This window comes from Diaphorina citri, unplaced genomic scaffold, assembly GCF_000475195.1.
Source record: "Diaphorina citri unplaced genomic scaffold, Diaci psyllid genome assembly version 1.1 scaffold301, whole genome shotgun sequence".
Classification (NCBI taxonomy): Eukaryota; Metazoa; Arthropoda; class Insecta; order Hemiptera; family Psyllidae; genus Diaphorina; species Diaphorina citri.
Window position 1 is genome coordinate 204,189 of NW_007377736.1, and position 18,589 is coordinate 222,777.

The 18,589-nt window shown below is 37.3% G+C and overlaps 3 protein-coding genes and 1 long non-coding RNA gene across 4 annotated transcripts; 3 read left to right on the top strand and 1 right to left on the bottom strand.

Annotated features, from left to right (window-relative positions):
• The first annotated feature begins 1,029 nt into the window (after positions 1-1,029).
• LOC103507254 lies at positions 1,030-1,641 on the top strand. Its single transcript, XR_541250.3, has 2 exons — positions 1,030-1,394; positions 1,555-1,641. It is a non-coding gene; the product is annotated as an uncharacterized LOC103507254 (long non-coding RNA).
• A 577-nt stretch (positions 1,642-2,218) lies between these two features.
• On the top strand, positions 2,219-3,456 carry LOC103507260 (glucose dehydrogenase [FAD, quinone]-like). Its single transcript, XM_008471711.2, has 3 exons — positions 2,219-2,253; positions 2,342-2,437; positions 3,054-3,456. The coding sequence occupies exons 1-3, from the start codon at positions 2,219-2,221 to the stop codon at positions 3,421-3,423; spliced, it is 501 nt and encodes a 166-aa protein (XP_008469933.1). The 3' UTR covers positions 3,424-3,456.
• Positions 3,457-13,679: 10,223 nt separating this feature from the next.
• Positions 13,680-15,388, top strand: LOC103507261 (glucose dehydrogenase [FAD, quinone]-like). The gene is made up of 3 exons (XM_026822168.1): positions 13,680-13,813; positions 14,496-14,816; positions 15,024-15,388. Exons 2-3 carry the CDS (start codon positions 14,510-14,512, stop codon positions 15,386-15,388), a joined length of 672 nt encoding a protein of 223 aa, XP_026677969.1. The 5' UTR covers positions 13,680-13,813; positions 14,496-14,509.
• Positions 15,389-15,954: 566 nt separating this feature from the next.
• On the bottom strand, positions 15,955-18,007 carry LOC103507255 (wiskott-Aldrich syndrome protein family member 2). The gene is made up of 4 exons (XM_026822170.1): positions 17,944-18,007; positions 17,400-17,585; positions 17,032-17,367; positions 15,955-16,100 (listed from the first exon to the last, which is right to left on the bottom strand). The coding sequence occupies exons 1-4, from the start codon at positions 18,005-18,007 to the stop codon at positions 16,033-16,035; spliced, it is 654 nt and encodes a 217-aa protein (XP_026677971.1). The 3' UTR covers positions 15,955-16,032.
• Between the last annotated feature and the right edge of the window lie 582 nt (positions 18,008-18,589).

The window sequence follows — 18,589 nt, forward strand, 5'->3', positions numbered from 1 at the left end:
AGTGCGTTGTAGTAGGTATTTCATAGGTATCTAATGTAGTAGGTATCGAATAGGTAAGATAAATCTAACTTTGGTGTTCCGGAAGAGCGATTTTTCGCTAGAATTTGAACGGTACCTGCGGGACCTACTTCCAGATAACTTCCTTATATTATCGCGTGTACTTGTATGAATTTGAACTTTTTTCATGATGCACAATTGGAAACAAAACCTTTAACCTCAGTAACTGAGGCCAGTAGGAACTAGGAAGGTAGCACACCTACGTCTTTAAATTTCTTGTGATAGTGGGAAAATCCTAATCACTATCAGACACCAGTTAATCAGTAGAAACTGTCTCGCTTTAATGATAACCTTTGTATGCCAGAGTGAAGGACAGCTTTTCAATGAGATTCTCAAGTTTATGTTATTTATACCTACCTACATACCTAGGTACCCAGATAAAGAGGAAAATTTTCCCCACTCAACATTATTTAAACATTCTTTTGCTATGCTTTTTGTTACAGGCCTGTTGTTGATAGTGGCAGTCACTTCTGCTAAAGTCGTCAAATCTGACCCCATTCTATACAATATTGTGTTTCTGTGATCTGTGTATGTACCGTGTACCACAATCTACCTACTAGGTATGAGTTGGTATAAGAGTAGATAGTTGTGGTACACATAATTCTATTCCTTGTTGTTATTGACCATATGATGATTTTTTTCCTTTTTTTTTTAATTTAAGCAAGGTTTTCTATTTTATAAAATTTTCACCTATTTTGTACCAAATACATAAGACCTTTTTTAGACTGCGGGAGTAAAGGGACTTTTCAGTCTCATTCTGGCAGTATAAACAAGGTATATTCTATACTATTCTATTTTATAATACTGTTATCAGGACATAACAAAACTGGAGAGATATGAAGATTAGAATAAGAAATAATAGGTAGTGTAGGTTGAAGATTTGCCAGAGAGGTCCATTGTAGAACTTGAAGATGTCAAGATCATTCAAGATGACCACACAATCCATAAAATGAGTGCTAGGATTAATATTATATTTAGCGGTACGAGTATATTCTATTCTATTTTATAATACTGTTACCAGAACATAACAAAAATTGAGAGATATGAAGATTAGAATAAGAAATAATTGGTGTAGGTTGAAGATTTACCAGAGATGTCCATTGTAGAACTTGAAGATGTCAAGATCATTCAAGATGACCACACAATCCATAAAATGAGTGCTAGGATTAATATTATATTTAGCGACTGTGATAAATTTATGACCAATTACGGGAAACCCCCGTCAATATTTTTCTTCGCATAAGGAACGTCACGTGAAGGTAATCTCATTTATCTTCCTTGTATACAAATACAAAATCTACATGTAATTGGTCTTTTTTTTACTTTTATAACGTAAGGTCATTATTATAATTATTACGTCAATATAAAACAAGTAATCCTAGCATCCTTTGTTGAGATGCTTGGAACAGTAGATAGACCCAAAATGATTGGTGTTTTTATTAATTTTATTACAGGTCACCAGGAATTCTACTATTTTGGATACTTTTATAACGTAAGGTCATTATTATAATTATTACGTCAATATAAAACAAGTAATCCTAGCATCCTTTGTTGAGATGCTTGGAACAGTAGATAGACCCAAAATGATTGGTGTTTTTATTAATTTTATTACAGGTCACCAGGAATTCTACCATTTTGGATTTTGGGCTGTTAAGTTTGAAGAAAGAAGTTCTTAGATCAGGGTTGTTTGAAACGGAAGAAAGTGATGAACAATGTAAAGGCAGTGCAATAGTCCTGAACTAAAATGGACGCGCTATACAATGGACCAAGAAGGGACCGCCTTAAAATAATAATAAATAGGTGAAATTCTGAGCACTAGTGGGCACTTTCCTAAGGGGAGTTTCAGCAAAAAACAAATCTTCAAATATCTAAAAGACATGAGATACCTGTACCTACCTGTAAAATTATTCATAAGGTCATTACATCATTATTAGTAGGTACATTGTTTTCCATTACAGGTCTAAATTATCGTATTTGTATGAACTCCTGAATAATATTATTGTATATGCAATGTGCGAGGAATGAAGTCAGACTAACCCGTAGGTAGGTAGGTAGGTAGGTACTTCTTTTTACTCTCAGTGAGCGTCAACGTTAACAGTATACAGACGGTCACCTGTCCATCTATTCACCACGCTCCTTGTTGCTTGAGTGATTTCCTATCATGAATCATGGCTCTTTCGAGGAGCTTTATCAAAAGTCAACACAACACTAACCTTAAAAAATAGACAAATAAACAACCAGTAGGTAGGTAAGTAGGTATACTAATATTTCCTTAATCCGTCAGTCTGTGTTATCACCTTATCTTTCCTGCTTTTATTCTTGTGGATGCTATTTTGAAAATTGAACAGTTGCAGAGTAGTCCTGAGTTTAATAAGAATCGGTGAGTTATTAGAAAGTGCGTCCTGTTATCCTGTAATGTTTTCCACAGTCATTCACACCACCGATATCTGACACATATACTTGATCAATCAGAGCAGAGTATTTTATCCACCTTCAAAAATACTCTAATCTGATTGGTTAGGAAGTACCGGTAACGGATATGGGTCGTGTCGGTTGGCTAGGTTAAAGCATAAAGCACTATAACGAAAACCACTTAGGTATGTTAACCTATGAATGAAATTGACATCCCCTAGATTCCCTAGAAGCTCGAGTAACAATAAAAGAAATTACCTAGGTATAAAACTGTAAAAGGCTTTAATGAAATTTTAAATATAGTATTATAGGTCCTTATAGAAAATAAATTTGGAAAAATAATAAACAAATAAACATCAAGAGGTCAATAATTACCAGCTTAGATTCCCTAGATTCCCTAGAAGCTCGAGTAACAATAAAAGAAATTACCTAGAAATAAAACTGTAAAAGGCTTTAATGAAATTGTAAATATAGTATTATAGGTCCTTATAGAAAATAAATTTGGAAAAATAATAAACAAATAAACATCAAGAGGTCAATAATTACCAGCTTACAATGATTTGCCTTCTTTTCTTCTATTTCAGACTGGTTCCCATCATTCTGGACTATTCTGCTTCCTGTAACTCCACCCTTCACTCCCAGGATGCCAAGCTCTACTGGTTGTGTGCCCTCAGACATCTTGCCACCTCTAACTGGCACCCCATGGGGACCTGCAAACTCGGAGATGTCGTAAACGAAGCGCTCCTGGTGGAAAGTTTTGAAAACTTGAGAATTGCTGACGCATCTATCATCCCTGTTATGTCAGCACATCCGAATGCTGCCGTGGCTATGATTGCTGAATATGTCAGCGAGGTTCTTACAACTCAGTATAATTCTGCTAGTGTTCGCTGCACGGGGGAATTTACATGGATGTTGATAGTTTTCGTGTCTCTTGCAAATAAAATTTCAACGTAGCTGACAAGAACGACATTGAAGATTTGCTGGTCTCTTCACATTTTTTTTTTTTTTTTTTTTTTCAAACACTCGTCCTCTACTTTTAGGACGAAGGAGAGCTGGCGTTATCCGCACTATATTGGATTGTGCTGCTATAGTGTTCAGTTGAGTCTCAATATTTGAATTGTCGAGGTCCATTATGATCTTTTTGGCAAGAGTACCCTTGTTGAATGTTTGTACTTGGTATTCTATGTTGGGTTTGGCAGGGTCCTCGAGAAAACTCATCAGTATTCCTGAAATTTTAAAATTAAAAATGTTTGTAAGCAAATTCATGCCTAAATTGTTTAGCTGTCCCTCTCTGAGGAAAATCAGACCTATAATAGAAAAGCTTATGATGCCCTGCTGATCGAAATTAACACCGCAAAAAGATGTGGTAGTCTATCTAGAGCAGCGGTTTTCAACCTTTTTTGGCCCGCGTATCCGGATTTAATCTCACATACCCTCGCCACCATCAAAATGAGTACCGAGTACCCATACCTAGGTTATTGTGTACCATTACTACTGAGTTTTATACGCGACCTCGAAAAACTGGAAAAGTCATGGAATCTGAAAATCGGCCAAAAAGTCATGGAAAATCGTGAAAATTGAAAGAAAACCTGGAAAAGTCATGAAGATGTGGATACCATATTAAGTGAACAGAAAGTGACAGTATAATATGGTGTAATTTACTATCTTTGTATGCATCAATTGTACAAATTTACCTCAAAATTGGTTTCCTGAATAGGGTTCTCAGCATTTACCTTTCTGGACAGAGTTTAAGCTTTGAATATTCATGTTTAAATGTTCTAATATAACAGACCACAGACATCTTCGCTAGCTCTAAATCTAAAAGTGTAGTTCAATCTGACTGTCGACCACTCAAAAAATTCTGAAAATAAGAAAAAAATAATAATTAAAATGGTTATTTATTTACCTATACATATGTAATAGAGATAACAATTATGAGGAAAAAAATACACATTTCACAGAAAGGTAATCGTAGTTACATAGAAAGACTGTGAGATTCACAATAAATTTAACACGTAGGTTGTTTATGAATAAGATAAACTAATTCGAGTTTTTCTTTATCGTGTGTCAAATCAGTAAGCTGTTGTTATTTGTGCTTTTTTTTCTCTTGGTTATGTATTTGGCAGCTTGGAAATGAGTATCTGGGGTTGTATTATATGAGTTAACAAGGACAATAGGTAGGTATGTAGAATAGAATAGAATATACCCTGTTTATCCTGCTCGAATGAGTAGTCTATGTATCTACATTTCATGTACCTATTTCGTTTTATGCCGCCAAGTTAAGTGAAAGACAAAATGTTCCAAATAAATCTCAAACTAGCCTTTATTTATCAAATTTGCTTTATCTCCCGAGTAGTTTCAATAACAGTGCTAGTCTTGACCTGTGTAATAATAGCGTCACTGGGCGAGATACTTCTGTAAAGAAGAATATCTTTAATCCAAAAAGACCTTTTGTTGTAATTAGAGCCCGAATAATAGTCAAAAGATTATCAGCATAATCGTTGGCATATTTTGACGATTTTGGAGAGATTATTATCCGGGCTCTATGAGGTTAACGTGAGTAGCTGGTTGAACTCCCAGCAAAATGACAAGGAAGAAAAGCCTGATGATACATATGACCTTAACAGTTAAGCCTTAATTTTTTGTACATTTTTTTTTTTAATTTTTTAGAAGAAAAAAAAAGAGATTTTAAAAAGATTGTACCTTGGAATTGGAACCACTTTCGCTTTACTTCAAGGCATATTCTTTTACATCCATGCCTATCCACGGACGGAAAAGTTCGGTCAGAAAATTTTCGCCATGACCGGGATTCGAACCCAGCACCTCCAGATTGAGAGTCAGTGCTCTTGACCAGCCAGTCACAGAGGGGGGCTTGTTGTACAACCTGTTGTATGATTTATTCTCACCTGAGGCCGCCACATGTATTCCAGCAACATGTGTCATTGCTCTCCTACATATGTACCTAGGTAAGTGGTAAAAGGGATCACTATAAACCTGCCTTTAAATTGTTTCAATACAGTTTTACAGTCTAACTTATAGAATTTTTAGACGAGCGAAACGCGTCTAAAAGGCGCTACATCTTTTTGTCTTTATCAAAATAGGATGTACACTCACCTGCCCCACCACCATACCGTGTCTCCACCACTATCCTATCATCATTCGTTCTGAACAATAGTCCATGGAAATGTACATGATCCCAATAGTTCTCTCCTACTGGCAAGCTCTTCACCTGACGGATGTTCTTCTTCAGCAACTCCTCAGTAGGACCAAAGCCGGAATTCATCATAAGCTTGGGCGTATTAATAGCTCCCGCTGATAAAATGATTTCCTTTGAAACTTTGGGTCGAATGACTCTCTGAGAAGTTACATTTCCGATGCGAATTTCCACGGAACTGATTTTCAGCTTTTGTTCTGCAATGGAATCCACATCCGATTGTAATGATTCAGCTTGGGGAATTTCTTTGTTCTGATTCTCATGTTGTGTATTACACGCTTCTGATTGTTTTGATGTCTCGTGTTCTTTCACCAGCAGTTTGACGGCATGACTGTTCTTCAAAATGTACAAGTTACGATGGTTTCTTCTGTTTCTATTTTTGATATACGCCGTGTAAGAACTCACTCGCAGTCCGTCCCAGTCCATGTAGAGATCGTAATGCGTATAGCCTAGTGTGTTTCCTGTATTAATGTCAGCAAGGCGTTTGACATGGTAACGATCCTCACATGCTTTCCCCACCGTATCAAAAGTTTTGTCTACGCGAGGACTTGGTTTTACAACGAACGGCCCTTGCGCCTTCTGTTTCTATTCTTGATATACGCCGTGTAAGAACTCACTCGCAGTCCGTCCCAGTCCATGTAGAGATCGTAAGGCGTATAGCCTAGTGTATTTCCTGTATTAATGTCAGCAAGGCGTTTCACATGGTAACGATCCTCACATGCTTTCCCCACCGTATCAAAAGTTTTGTCTACGCGAGGACTTGGTTTTACAACGAACGGCCCTTGCGCTTACACTATAGTAAATTCGTTCTCTGTTAAATTGGTATGCAAATAATACAATTGTGGTTGTTCGAGTAAATTCTAGGTATCCAGGTAGTTTGCAGTTTCGCGTTTTGTTCATGGAATGGTTGACTGATTCTCTAAGCGGCTGGGGTGGTTGTCTGATCTCTTGAACTTTTATACGAGTAGGTATACCTACCTACCATCGAAAATTTCCACTTCTTTTGTTTAAATAGCCCTAATTAGGGAAACATTGGCCAAACTGTTTATCTTCTGTAAACAGGGCCCAGGGATACCTCTTTCACTTCTACGTTTAATTATTTTATCGATCCCTGCGTTAACTTGCGCGACTTTGGCCGAAATCCAAGTCCTGAAAAGATTACCTGGGACTCGAACACAACTTGCAACTTTTCATGAGTAGGTAACCGTTAGAAATACCAAGGTAGGTATAGAACTAACCAAATACCTAGGTACCTACCCCTCTTCTTATCAAGTCGACTTCAAGCCTTTAATTATATTTACCCACCTACTACATAGGTAAATAGGCATAAGGTACCTAAATGGTGTTTGTTTCGGCTCAGAGAGATTGACGTTTCCTTTGTTATCAGGTTTTCACTCATGACGACTGGTGAGCCTAATGACTTGTAAATAAGAAAGCTTTCAAGCCTTTAATTATATTTACCCACCTACTACATAGGTAAATAGGCAAAAGGTACCTAAATGGTGTTTATTTCGGCTCAGAGAGATTGACGTTTCCTTTGTTATCAGGTTTTCACTCATGACGACTGGTGAGCCTAATGACTTGTAAATAAGAAAGCTATACCTACCCAGGTATAAAGTAGGTACCTACCTTACTATAGGAACTTACAGGTAATACAATACATCATATACGAGTAGGTATACCTACCTACCATCGAAAATTTCAACTTCTTTTGTTTAAATAGCCCTAATTAGGGAAACATTGGCCAAACTGTTTATCTTCTGTAAACAGGGCCTAGGGATACCTCTTTCACTTCTACGTTTAATTATTTTATCAATCCCTGCGTTAACTTGCGCGACTTTGGCCGAAATCCAAGTCCTGAAAAAAGCTAGAATAACTCTTTTTGAGCTATTTCGAAATGGCCCTAAATTTCTAAAGACCTGGCCCGCGGACACTTTTGATCTAAGTATACATACCTACCTACGTAAATAATCGAATCTCTCTGCAAATTTTGAGCGCCCTGAGGCTAAAACTTATTTAGGCCCTCCTGAAAAATGTGATTTTCGCACTTACGCCACTTTGTTTGGGACAACGATATGAGCTACAAACTCTTACAATCAGACTCAAAAAATGCTAGTTGAAAGTATAAGTGCAGTGTGCAGCATAACATTATGATCACTAAATATTTACTTATTTTACTTACCTATATACTTACATAGAAAAAAAAAAACAGTAGGAAATTTATCTCCATCTGCTAAAGTGTACATTGTGTACATTCTGTTTTTTTTTTTTTTTTTCCCTAAAATTATAAATTGAAGCAAGTTAGGTCTATATGATTTAAGTATGGAGGATCTTTACCTTCAAAAACAAACAGTAAGTAGGTACTTTATTTGTATAACCTGATTAGCTGACAGTAAGTATTTTATTTGTATAACCTGATTAGCTGATTACAATTCAATTTGATGACAAATATTATGAATATAATAGACATAGATCATCAACTCATGAGGGTACCTAAAATTATAAATTGAAGCAAGTTAGGTCTATATGATTTAAGTATGGAGGATCTTTACCTTTAAAAACAAACAGTAAGTACTTTATTTGTATAACCTGATTAGCTGATTACAATTCAATTTGATGACAAATATTATGAATATAATAGACATAGATCATCAACTCATGAGCCTATAGCACCAATAGGTAGATAATCATAACACTGAACAATATTCTATGTATTTATCCAACATTAGGCTTTGTTTGTTAATCGATAGTCAATTTAATTGTGTGATCGCTATTGGTTCTTATCCTTTCAGGTTCTTTTCACGTATCCCATATTACACTATTACATGGCACAAACGGTACACACAATTATAGGTAGCTCTACAAATTATTAGGGTTATACAGAGTTGTACATATTCCATGAATCATTCAATTTAATGACCTACGTCCAATTTACTATCTTAAAAACTCTTTAAGTGCCATGGAACTTAGTGGATAACGCTAACATCAAGGCGAAATACTGGAAACACTTTCTACATGAATTTCGAATTCTCGCTATTCGAAGTAACAGTAAAAACATGGTCTAGTTATGCTTAATTCGCATACATGAGGGACATTGAGGGACACAAGCAACTAATTAGAGGAGAGATGAATTGCCAACACACACAACTGACCCATAGGTTTGAATAGAAAATGAAAATAAACTAGAATTCACATTGGTCATTAACAACACAACACTGTTCAATTTGAGGCCCGCCACTCACTTCTACCTTATACCTGATGAGCACATACACTATTAGGTAGACCTAACAGGTAGGTACGGCTGAAAAGGTCCATGTTTCAGGTCTAGCTGATACCTGATGAGCACACACACTATCATTTAGACCTGATGGACGAAGGCGAACCTGATCAGTTGTGCCTGTCAGGTCTACCTGATAGTGAGTGGCTGGCCTAACAAATAATTCTTCCTTGAGAAGCTGCACCAAGGTCCATGAAGGTTCTGGGGAGATGGCTAAGAACAATGATAGTCGTTTCTTGACACCTGACTTAAATACTTAGTACTAAAGTATAGTGTTAAATAGTACCCAAGTATATACCATTATTTTATTAAATTGCATATTTATGCGAATTAGCTTCATTTTCGCTGAATGTATTCTATGGAATGAGACGAAGGCGAACCTGATCAGTTGTACCTGTCAGGTCTACCTGATAGTGAGTGGCTGGACAAATAACTCTTCCTTGAGAAGCTGCACCAAGGTCCATGAAGGTTCTGGGGAGATGGCTAAGAACAATGATAGTCGTTTCTTGACACCTGACTTAAAAGGAAGACAGGATAGGAGAAAGCTAGCCGTTCCGAAACCAAACCTTATTTGTTTAGGATAAAATCCGTCCCTGGCCGAAAGCGAATTCGCAACCTCGCCGCGCTTACAAGGTAGACGCTACCTTTCAAGCTAACCAGGCTGGCAACTCGAAGTTTTTCGTGCATGAATTCTGTCAAAAATCCCAACTTCCATTGTTAATATCTAGGCTTTGTCTCCTCATATACATAACTGATTTTGCTAAGGATTCTAAGTACTTCTGTTCGGTAATCAAGATCGCAGAAGAATAGTAAGGCTCATGTATGTCTGACATAAGATTTGCCCGAGGTATTGTATAGGATGAGAGGTAAATGACTTCAGATTCTACAGAAAACTCCTAAGTATTATTGTATTTGTCGTCTACCTCAGAGATGGTATCAATTGATATCATTGTGTAGCGAGATGTGGATACCATATTAAGTGGACAGAAATTGACAGTAAAATATGGTGTAATTTACTATCTTTGTATGCATCACATTGTACCTACAAATTTACCTCAAAATTGGTTTCCTGAATAGGGTTCTCAGCATTTACCTTTCTGGACAGAGTTTAAGCTTTGAATATTCATGTTTAAATGTTCTAATATAACAGACCACAGACATCTTCGCTAGCTCTAAATCTAAAAGTGTAGTTCAATCTGACTGTCGTGTGGAATAAGATGTGGATACCATATTAAGTGGACAGAAAGTGACACTAAAATATGGTGTAATTTACTATCTTTGTATGCATCACATTGTACAAATTTACCTCGAAATTGGTTTTCTGAATAAGGTTCTCAGCATTTACCTTTCTGGACAGAGTTTAAGCTTTGAATATTCAACAGACAACAGACATCTTCGCTAGCTCTAAATCTAAAAATGTAGTTCAATCTGACACTGTCGACCACTCAAAAAATTCTGAAAATAAGAAAAAAAAAATAATTAAAATGGTTATTTATTTACCTATACGTACGTACATATGTAATAGAGATAACAATTATGAGGAAAAAAAAAATAAAAAAATACACATTTCACAGAAAGGTAATCGTAGTTACATAGAAAGACTGTGAGATTCACAATAAATTTAACACGTAGGTTGTTTATCACAAATTCGTACGTATAAAGTTCACACTTTATCAGGTACCTACTTGAATCAATATTAGCATAATACACTCACCTTTTCTACCTAGAGCGCCCCTAGTGAATTCTACATTATTATATTCGCAGAAACTGCTTCCACACATGATCGATACGGTTTTTGATCCATGACATTTGGAATACTAAGAACTCTTTTCATATTTTTTGCACATATGCCAATTTAATCGTGAAAGTTGTTTCTACTGCATATATGCAGAATGCAGATACGTACTGTAGTACTGTAAGTAGGTACTTGCCTATAGGTACTCATAAAATTAATCAGAGAAGAATTGGGCAATCAAGGTAGCGTCGTGTATTTACATAGGTACTTATAATAGACAAATTTGCCTAGTATTTTACTTACGAGTATATTTTGGATTTTGGGCTGTTAAGTTTGAGGAAAGAAGTTCTTAGATCAGGGTTCTTTGAAATGGAAGAAAGTGATGAACCATGTAAAGGCAGTGCAATAGTCCTGAACTAAAATGGACGCGGCACACAATGGACCAAGAAGGGACCGCCTTAACATAATAATAAATATAGGTGAAATTCTGAGCACTAGTGGGCACTTTCCTAAGGGGAGTTTCAGCAAAAAGCAAATCTTCAAATATCTAAAATACATGAGATACCTGTACCTACCTATAAAATTATTCATAAGGTCATTACATCATTATTAGTACATTGTTTTCCATTACAGGTTTAGATTATCGTATTTGTATGAACTCCTGAATATTATTGTATATGCAATGTGCGAGGAATGAAGTCAGACTAACCCGTAGGTAGATAGGTACTTCTTTTTATTCTCAGTGAGCGTCAACATTAACAGTATACAGACGGTCACCTGTCCATCTATTCACCACGCTCCTTGTTGCTTGAGTGATTTCCTATCATGAATCATGGCTCTTTCGAGGAGCTTTATCAAAAGTCAACACAACACTGACCATACAGAATAGACAAATAAACAACCAGTAGGTAGGTAAGTAGGTATACTAATATTTCCTTAATCCGTCAGTCTGTGTTATCACCTTATCTTTCCAAGTCAGTATCTAACATGCATCTCAAGTGTTCGCCAGTTACTTGTTAATCGGGGGCACAAGAGGGCAATTGTCCCTCTCTGGGGAAAATCAGACCTATAATAGAAAAGCTTATGATGCCCTGTTGATCGAAATTAACACCGCAAAAAGATGTGATGGTCTAGAGCAGCGGTTTTCAATTTTTTGGCCCGCGTACCCGGATTTAATCTCACATACCCTCGCCACCATCAAAATGAGTACCGAGTACTCATACCTAGGTTATTGTGTACCTGCCATTACTACTGAGTTTTATACGCGACCTGGAAAAACTGGAAAAGTCATGGAATCTGAAAATCGGCCAAAAAGTCATGGAAAATCGTGAAAATTGAAAGAAAACCTGGAAAAGTCATGGAATTTGTCACCCGGTCAAAAATTAAAAATGTTCAAATTAAATACATATAATATACCTATCAAGTTTTTCCGAAAAACGGCCTGCGGCGCATTCCCTCATATTCCTTTACGTTCTGCATATTGCATATTTTATTGAAATGAGGGGGTAATCTTACTGTTTTTTAAGTACCTCCGCCCCCTAGATTGTTTAGAAATTATGATAGGTAGGGGAACACGGGACAAAATGGCACCTCTAGTGCTTATGAGGTCCTAACTAGAAAAAAAACTAAAAATGGTCCTATACGACCTATACCCTCTACCATATATATACATGCAAAACACCTTGGGGCAGAATGGAACCCTGGGCACTATTCAACCATGTACCATTCTGCCCCAGACCATTAAAAAACCATTTTGCCCCAAAGCGTCATTTCTTGAAAATTATTTCACAAGTTTTAGAAAATATTGAAAATTACCTTCGATATAAATTTTAAAATATCAAAAACTATTAAAATAGTATTACTGACAGTGTTTTGAAAATCACGTGAAAATTGCATCAAGCACTCGTGAAATCGAAAAAACCTCCGTACAAAAATTTTATAAAATAGAAAACCTTGCTTAAATTAAAAAAAAGGGGGAAAAATCATCATATGGTCAACAACAACAAGGAATAGAATTACCTATGTGTACCACAACTATCTACTCTTATACCAACTCATACCTAGTAGGTAGATTGTGGTACACGGTACATACACAGATCACAGAAACAGAAAACAAAAGATAAAAGAATCAACCACGTATCAAAACAAAGATAAGACTTGCAAGAATAGTTCCTAGTCCATCCAAGAGAGCTCAGCACTTTCTAGCTCCTGAAAAGGGCGGGTGATCGTTTTGCCCCGATGTACCGTTTTGCCCCGTGTTCCCCTACATATGTACCTAGGTAAGTGGTAAAAGGGATCAATGGTAAAAGGGATCAATTTTAAATTGTTTCAATACAGTTTTCCAGTCTAACTTATAGAATTTTTAGACGAGCGAAACGCGTCTAAAAGGCGCTACATCTTTTTGTCTTTATCAAAATAGGATGTACACTCAAAAGTCATGGAATTTGTCACCCGGTCAAAAATTAAAAATGTTCAAATTAAATACATATGTATATCAAGTTTTCCCGAAAAACGGCCTGCGGCGCATTCCCCCTCATATTCCTTTACGTTCTGCATATTGCATATTTTATTGAAATGAGGGGGTAATCTTACTGTTTTTTAAGTACCTCCGCCCCCTAATTTTCTGGAAAATTCATGGAAAATCGTCGGGAAAAGTCATGGAATTTCATTCCGGGAAAAGCGTATAAACCCTGCTCAGTACCTTTTGAAAAAATTCAGTACTTTTATTGAAAGATCTCACTAAGGTGATTAATTTTATCTTTGAAATCCCACCCTGTCCCCCTTTCTTCGTTCGTTGCCTACCCTATGTCCCCCTCGTATAAACCCTGCTCAGTACCTTTTGAAAAAATTCAGTACTTTTAGTGAAAGATCTCACTAAGGTGATTAATTTTATCTTTGAAATCCCACCCTGTCCCCCTTTCTTCGTTCGTTGCCTACCCTATGTCCCCCTCTCCATTGTTCAAGTTTCTGAGAATAAAATTCCAATTCCATTCCAATTCTAATAATAAAGAAAAACACAAGGCCCTCTGAGATAAACGCGAAATGATACCGCGTCTGTTTTGTTTTGAAATAAGATAAACTAATTCGAGTTTTTCTTTATCGTGTGTCAAATCAGTAGGTAAGCTGTTGTTATTTGTGCCTTTTTCTCTTGGTTATGTATTTGGTAGCTTGGAAATGAGTATCTGGGGTTGTATTATATGAGTTAACAAGGACAATAGGTAGGTATGTAGAATAGAATAGAACAGAATATACCCTGTTTATCCTGCTCGAATGAGTAGTCTATGACATTTCATGTACCTATTTCGTTTTATGCCGCCTAAGTGAAAGAAAAAATGTTCCAAATGGATCTCAGACTAGCCTTTATTTATCAGATTTAGGAACTACTTAAAATAAGCTTTGAGCTTTATCTCCCGAGTAGTTTCAATAACAGTGCTAGTCTTGACCTGTGTAATAATAGCCTCACTGGGCGAAATACTTCTGTAAAGAAGAATATCTTTAATCCAAAAAGACCTTTTGTTATAATTAGAGCCCGAATAATAGTCAAAAGATTATCAGCATAATCGTTGGCATATTTTGACGATTTTGGAGAGATTATTATCCGGGCTCTAATTATTAAGGAGCGCTTCGCCCCTCCAAGTCGAGAAAGTTTATTTTTGCTTATACCGCTTATATTTTTGTTCGTGGTCCATCAGTCCTCTGCTTCAAAATGGCTCTCAGCCTGAGGGTAGCGCTTCGCCCCTCCCAGTCGAGAAAGTTTATTTTTGCTTATACCGCTTATATTTTTGTTCATGGTTCATCAGTCCTCTGCTTCAAAATGGCTCTCAGCCTGAGCCTGGTCGCTTCTCTCATCTACATTCTGAGTTATGGATCCGAAGACACCACCACCAACACCACATCCGTCCCTCACACACCTCAGGATCCTGACCAATGGCCGCAGGAATTTGATTTCATCATAGTGGGTGCTGGAACGGCAGGATCTATCCTGGCCTCGAGACTCGCCGAGGTTCGTTCCTGGAACATTCTCCTTGTGGAGGCTGGGGGAGATCCGAGCAACATTTCCTATTTTCCCGAGAACCGAGGTCAACTTTATGGCAGCTCCATGGACTGGGCCTTTGTCACAGGTAATTGTAATTACACCAAAGGTCAAATGAATGCATAAGAATGTAGCCTATGTAACGATAGCGATGTACTCGTACTTGAAATAAATAATCAAAGAATTTGTAAAATTAAAAAAAGCGTATATAAAGTATATTTTGTAGGTATGTAAAGAACTCCCGAAAGTATTTTATTGTTCAATTTCTCAAGGTTTCTGATTTCTCATGTTACAGAGGAGCAGAGCGGCATGTTTCTCAGTTTGTCCAATCAGAGAACCACAATCCCATGTGGCAAAGGTTTGGGAGGTTCGAGCTCAATCCATAGTCTCTATTATACACGTGGTGACTCCAGGGACTATGACGAATGGGGCTACGACGCTTTCAAATTTGATAACGTGCTCAAATATTTCAAAAAGTCTGAATTCATGACGGATTCGTCCAAGTACAACGAATTTCACGGAACGCAAGGGCCGTTCGTTGTAAAACCAAGTCCTCGCGTAGACAAAACTTTTGATACGGTGGGGAAAGCATGTGAGGATCGTTACCATGTGTGGTTGACTGATTCTCTAAGCGGCTGGGGTGGTTGTCTGATCTCTTGAACTTTTGCAAACTCCGGGGAATTCGATTTCAACAACTGTAAACAAAACGAAGATGCAAGTTTTGGTGAGTAGACAGATTTTGTTATGTTAACTTGATATTTTAGTATAAGTTCAAACTGCTATTGACTATTAGAAGGATCATGAGTGGGGTCGTTGATGAAAAAATGTGGTATTCAAAATTGGCTCTGCACAGTTCCAAATTGTTTGCATGGTTTAGTGAGTAGACAGATTTTGTTATGTTTAACTTGATATTTTAGTACAAGTTCAAACTGCTATTGATTATTAGAAGGATCATGAGTGGGGTCGTTGATGAAAAAATGTGGTATTCAAAATTGGCTCTGCACAGTTCCAAATTGTTTGCATGGTTTCACCAAAGGTGAGCATTGGCCATTAAACATGAATTAAATGCTTATCTATCATAATCTAATACAACTGTGGTTGTTCGAGTAAATTCTAGGTATCTAGGTAGTTTGCAGTTTCGCGTTTTGTTCATGGAATGGTTGACTGATTCTCTAAGCGGCTGGGGTGGTTGTCTGATCTCTTGAACTTTTATAAATAATACAATTGTGGTTGTTCGAGTAAATTCTAGGTATCTAGGTAGTTTGCAGTTTCGCGTTTTGTTCATGGAATGGTTGACTGATTGTCTAAGCGGCTGGGGTGGTTGTCTGATCTCTTGAACTTTTGCAAACTCCGGGGAATTCGATTTCAACAACTGTAAACAAAACGAAGATTTGGTCCTGTCGTGCCAGATTAGTGATTTGAACCGCGTACCTGCCGTATTTTAACCAATTTCGAATGTGTAAAATTCTCCCCTGCATTCTACCATTGCAACATTGACTATCGTGTTTAATTGCCTTTACCACGCAAATCCAAACTAGTTTGAAGTTTCCTGCCGCATTTTATGCCCTAATCCGTGTATTTGTGTGTCGTTTACCGCTGTAAAGCCTTTATTTCGTGTAATTTTCATTAATTTTAATTCTCCGCATCGTGCTCCTAAATTCAAATTTTCCCGGGTTCAAAATTTGTAAGAATTCCAGTGTTGCCATATATCATCGTTTTCGTGCGCGTTAAATAATTAAAATCCGCCTAAGTGAAAAAAAATTCGTCTTTAAAATCCGCCTAATTGAAAAAATCGTCTAGCTCGTCTTCAAATAAAATCGCCTATATCGTCTTCAAAAAAAAAATGTCGTTGTGTGATTCTGTGATTAACACGAATCAAATCATCAACTTCAAAATCTACTGCGTTGACCACAACAGTATATTACACTGTGGTGTATTGTTTTATTTTTTTTTTACTACTTACTTACTTACTTTTATTAATTTATTATCTTTAAGTGTAGTTTTAGGTGCAGGGACTTGTACAAAATGGGTAGCCTCCGTTAATTTCGAAAAAATAAAAATTGTTTTACTCACCTTTTCCACAACCTTTGGCACACTGGACTCTGCCGGGATTGGAGTTATTAATGTCGTTGTGTGATTCTGTGATTAACACGAATCAAACCATCAACTTCAAAATTCAAAATCTACTGCGTTGACCACAACAGTTGACCACACCTAGTATAGTACACTGTGGTGTATTGTTTTCTTTCTTTTTTTTTTGTAGCCTCCGTTAATTTCGAAAAAATAAAAATTGTTTTACTCACCTTTTCCACAACCTTTGGCACACTGGACTCTGCCGGGATTGGAGTAATCTTGTCCGTCAGTTCCACACTGAGGATTGTACTCGGCGGTTGTGATACACTTGGACATACAGTCGTTGTATTCTGGACTCATCGTGGTTGAGATTGGGCTCAGAGTGCTGGTAGAATCCACAGGTGCACCTGTGATCAGGTCTCTGACTGTTCTGATACCATCAGGACCCTCAACACCTGGAGGTAGTTGACCAGGGGATGTGGACACGGGAGTTGGGGTGGTTTCAACGGGGAGATGTACTGTGGAGTTGTCGAGTACTGGACTGTTGGGTGGTGGTGGGGGGAGCCATCAGGACCCTCAACACCTGGAGGTAGTTGACCAGGAGATGTGGACACGGGAGTTGGGGTGGTTTCAACGGGGAGATGTACTGTGGAGTTGTCGAGTACTGGACTGTTGGGTGGTGGTGGGGGGACGGCGTTGGGTACTGCTAGGGGGGCACTGCCGTTACCGCCATAGCCTGGGGGAGGAGGGATGTAGCAGGGTCCGTAGCGGGCGATTTCCACATCTGAAACCAAGGACACATAGGGTTAGCGCTGTTGGCAATTGAAGGGCTATCTGGTTTTCCCCATCCTTGGCACAAGCTTTGCTTTTATGGATGGGTATACCATTTATATAAATTTTTATGTTCTGTTGTTGTGTTGAAATATTAATAAATGGAAACTTGATAAATTGAAATTGGTACATGAATACAAGAAAAAAGCTTTGCTTGTCAATGTTATTCCGAGTGTAAGGTGAGTAGGTACATTAGTTTCGTTCATCAGTACGTTCCAGTTACTAGGTTTCATCAGGTCATGGGTAGTTAATAACAACACCAGGTATGAGTTATGAGTTATAGTTTCTGTTAACTCGGACCTGATAATCACCTACGTCATTGTCACTTCCTCCTATTAACTTTATTCTCTCTGATGAGTCGGATGGGTATACCATTTATATAAATTTTTATGTTCTGTTATGTTGAAATATTAATAAATGGAAACTTGATAAATTGAAATTGGTACATGAATAAAAAAAAAGATTTGCTTGTCAATGTTATTCCGAGTGTAAGGTGAGTAGGTACATTAGTTTCGGAAGCATTGTTAGCATTGCAACTTGCAACATTAAAAATAATGAATCGGCAAAAGGAATTGTGTTTTTATGGCATGAGAAACAACTTTCACGATTAAATTGGCATATGTGCAAAAAATATGAAAAGAGTTCTTAGTATTCCAAATGTCATGGATCAAAAACCGTCTCGATCATGTGTGGAAGCAGTTTCTGCGAATATAATACATAATGTAGAATTCACTAGGGGCGCTCTAGGTAAAAAAGGTGAGTGTATTATGCTAATATTGATTCAAGTGCCAGATAAAGTGTGAACTTTATACCTACGTACGAATTTGTGATAAACAACCTACGTGTTAAATTTATTGTGAATCTCACAGTCTTTCTATGTAACTACGATTACCTTTCTGTGCCTACAATTTACTATGACTCATTCATCTACAATTTTTTCACCATGTCATATTCCGC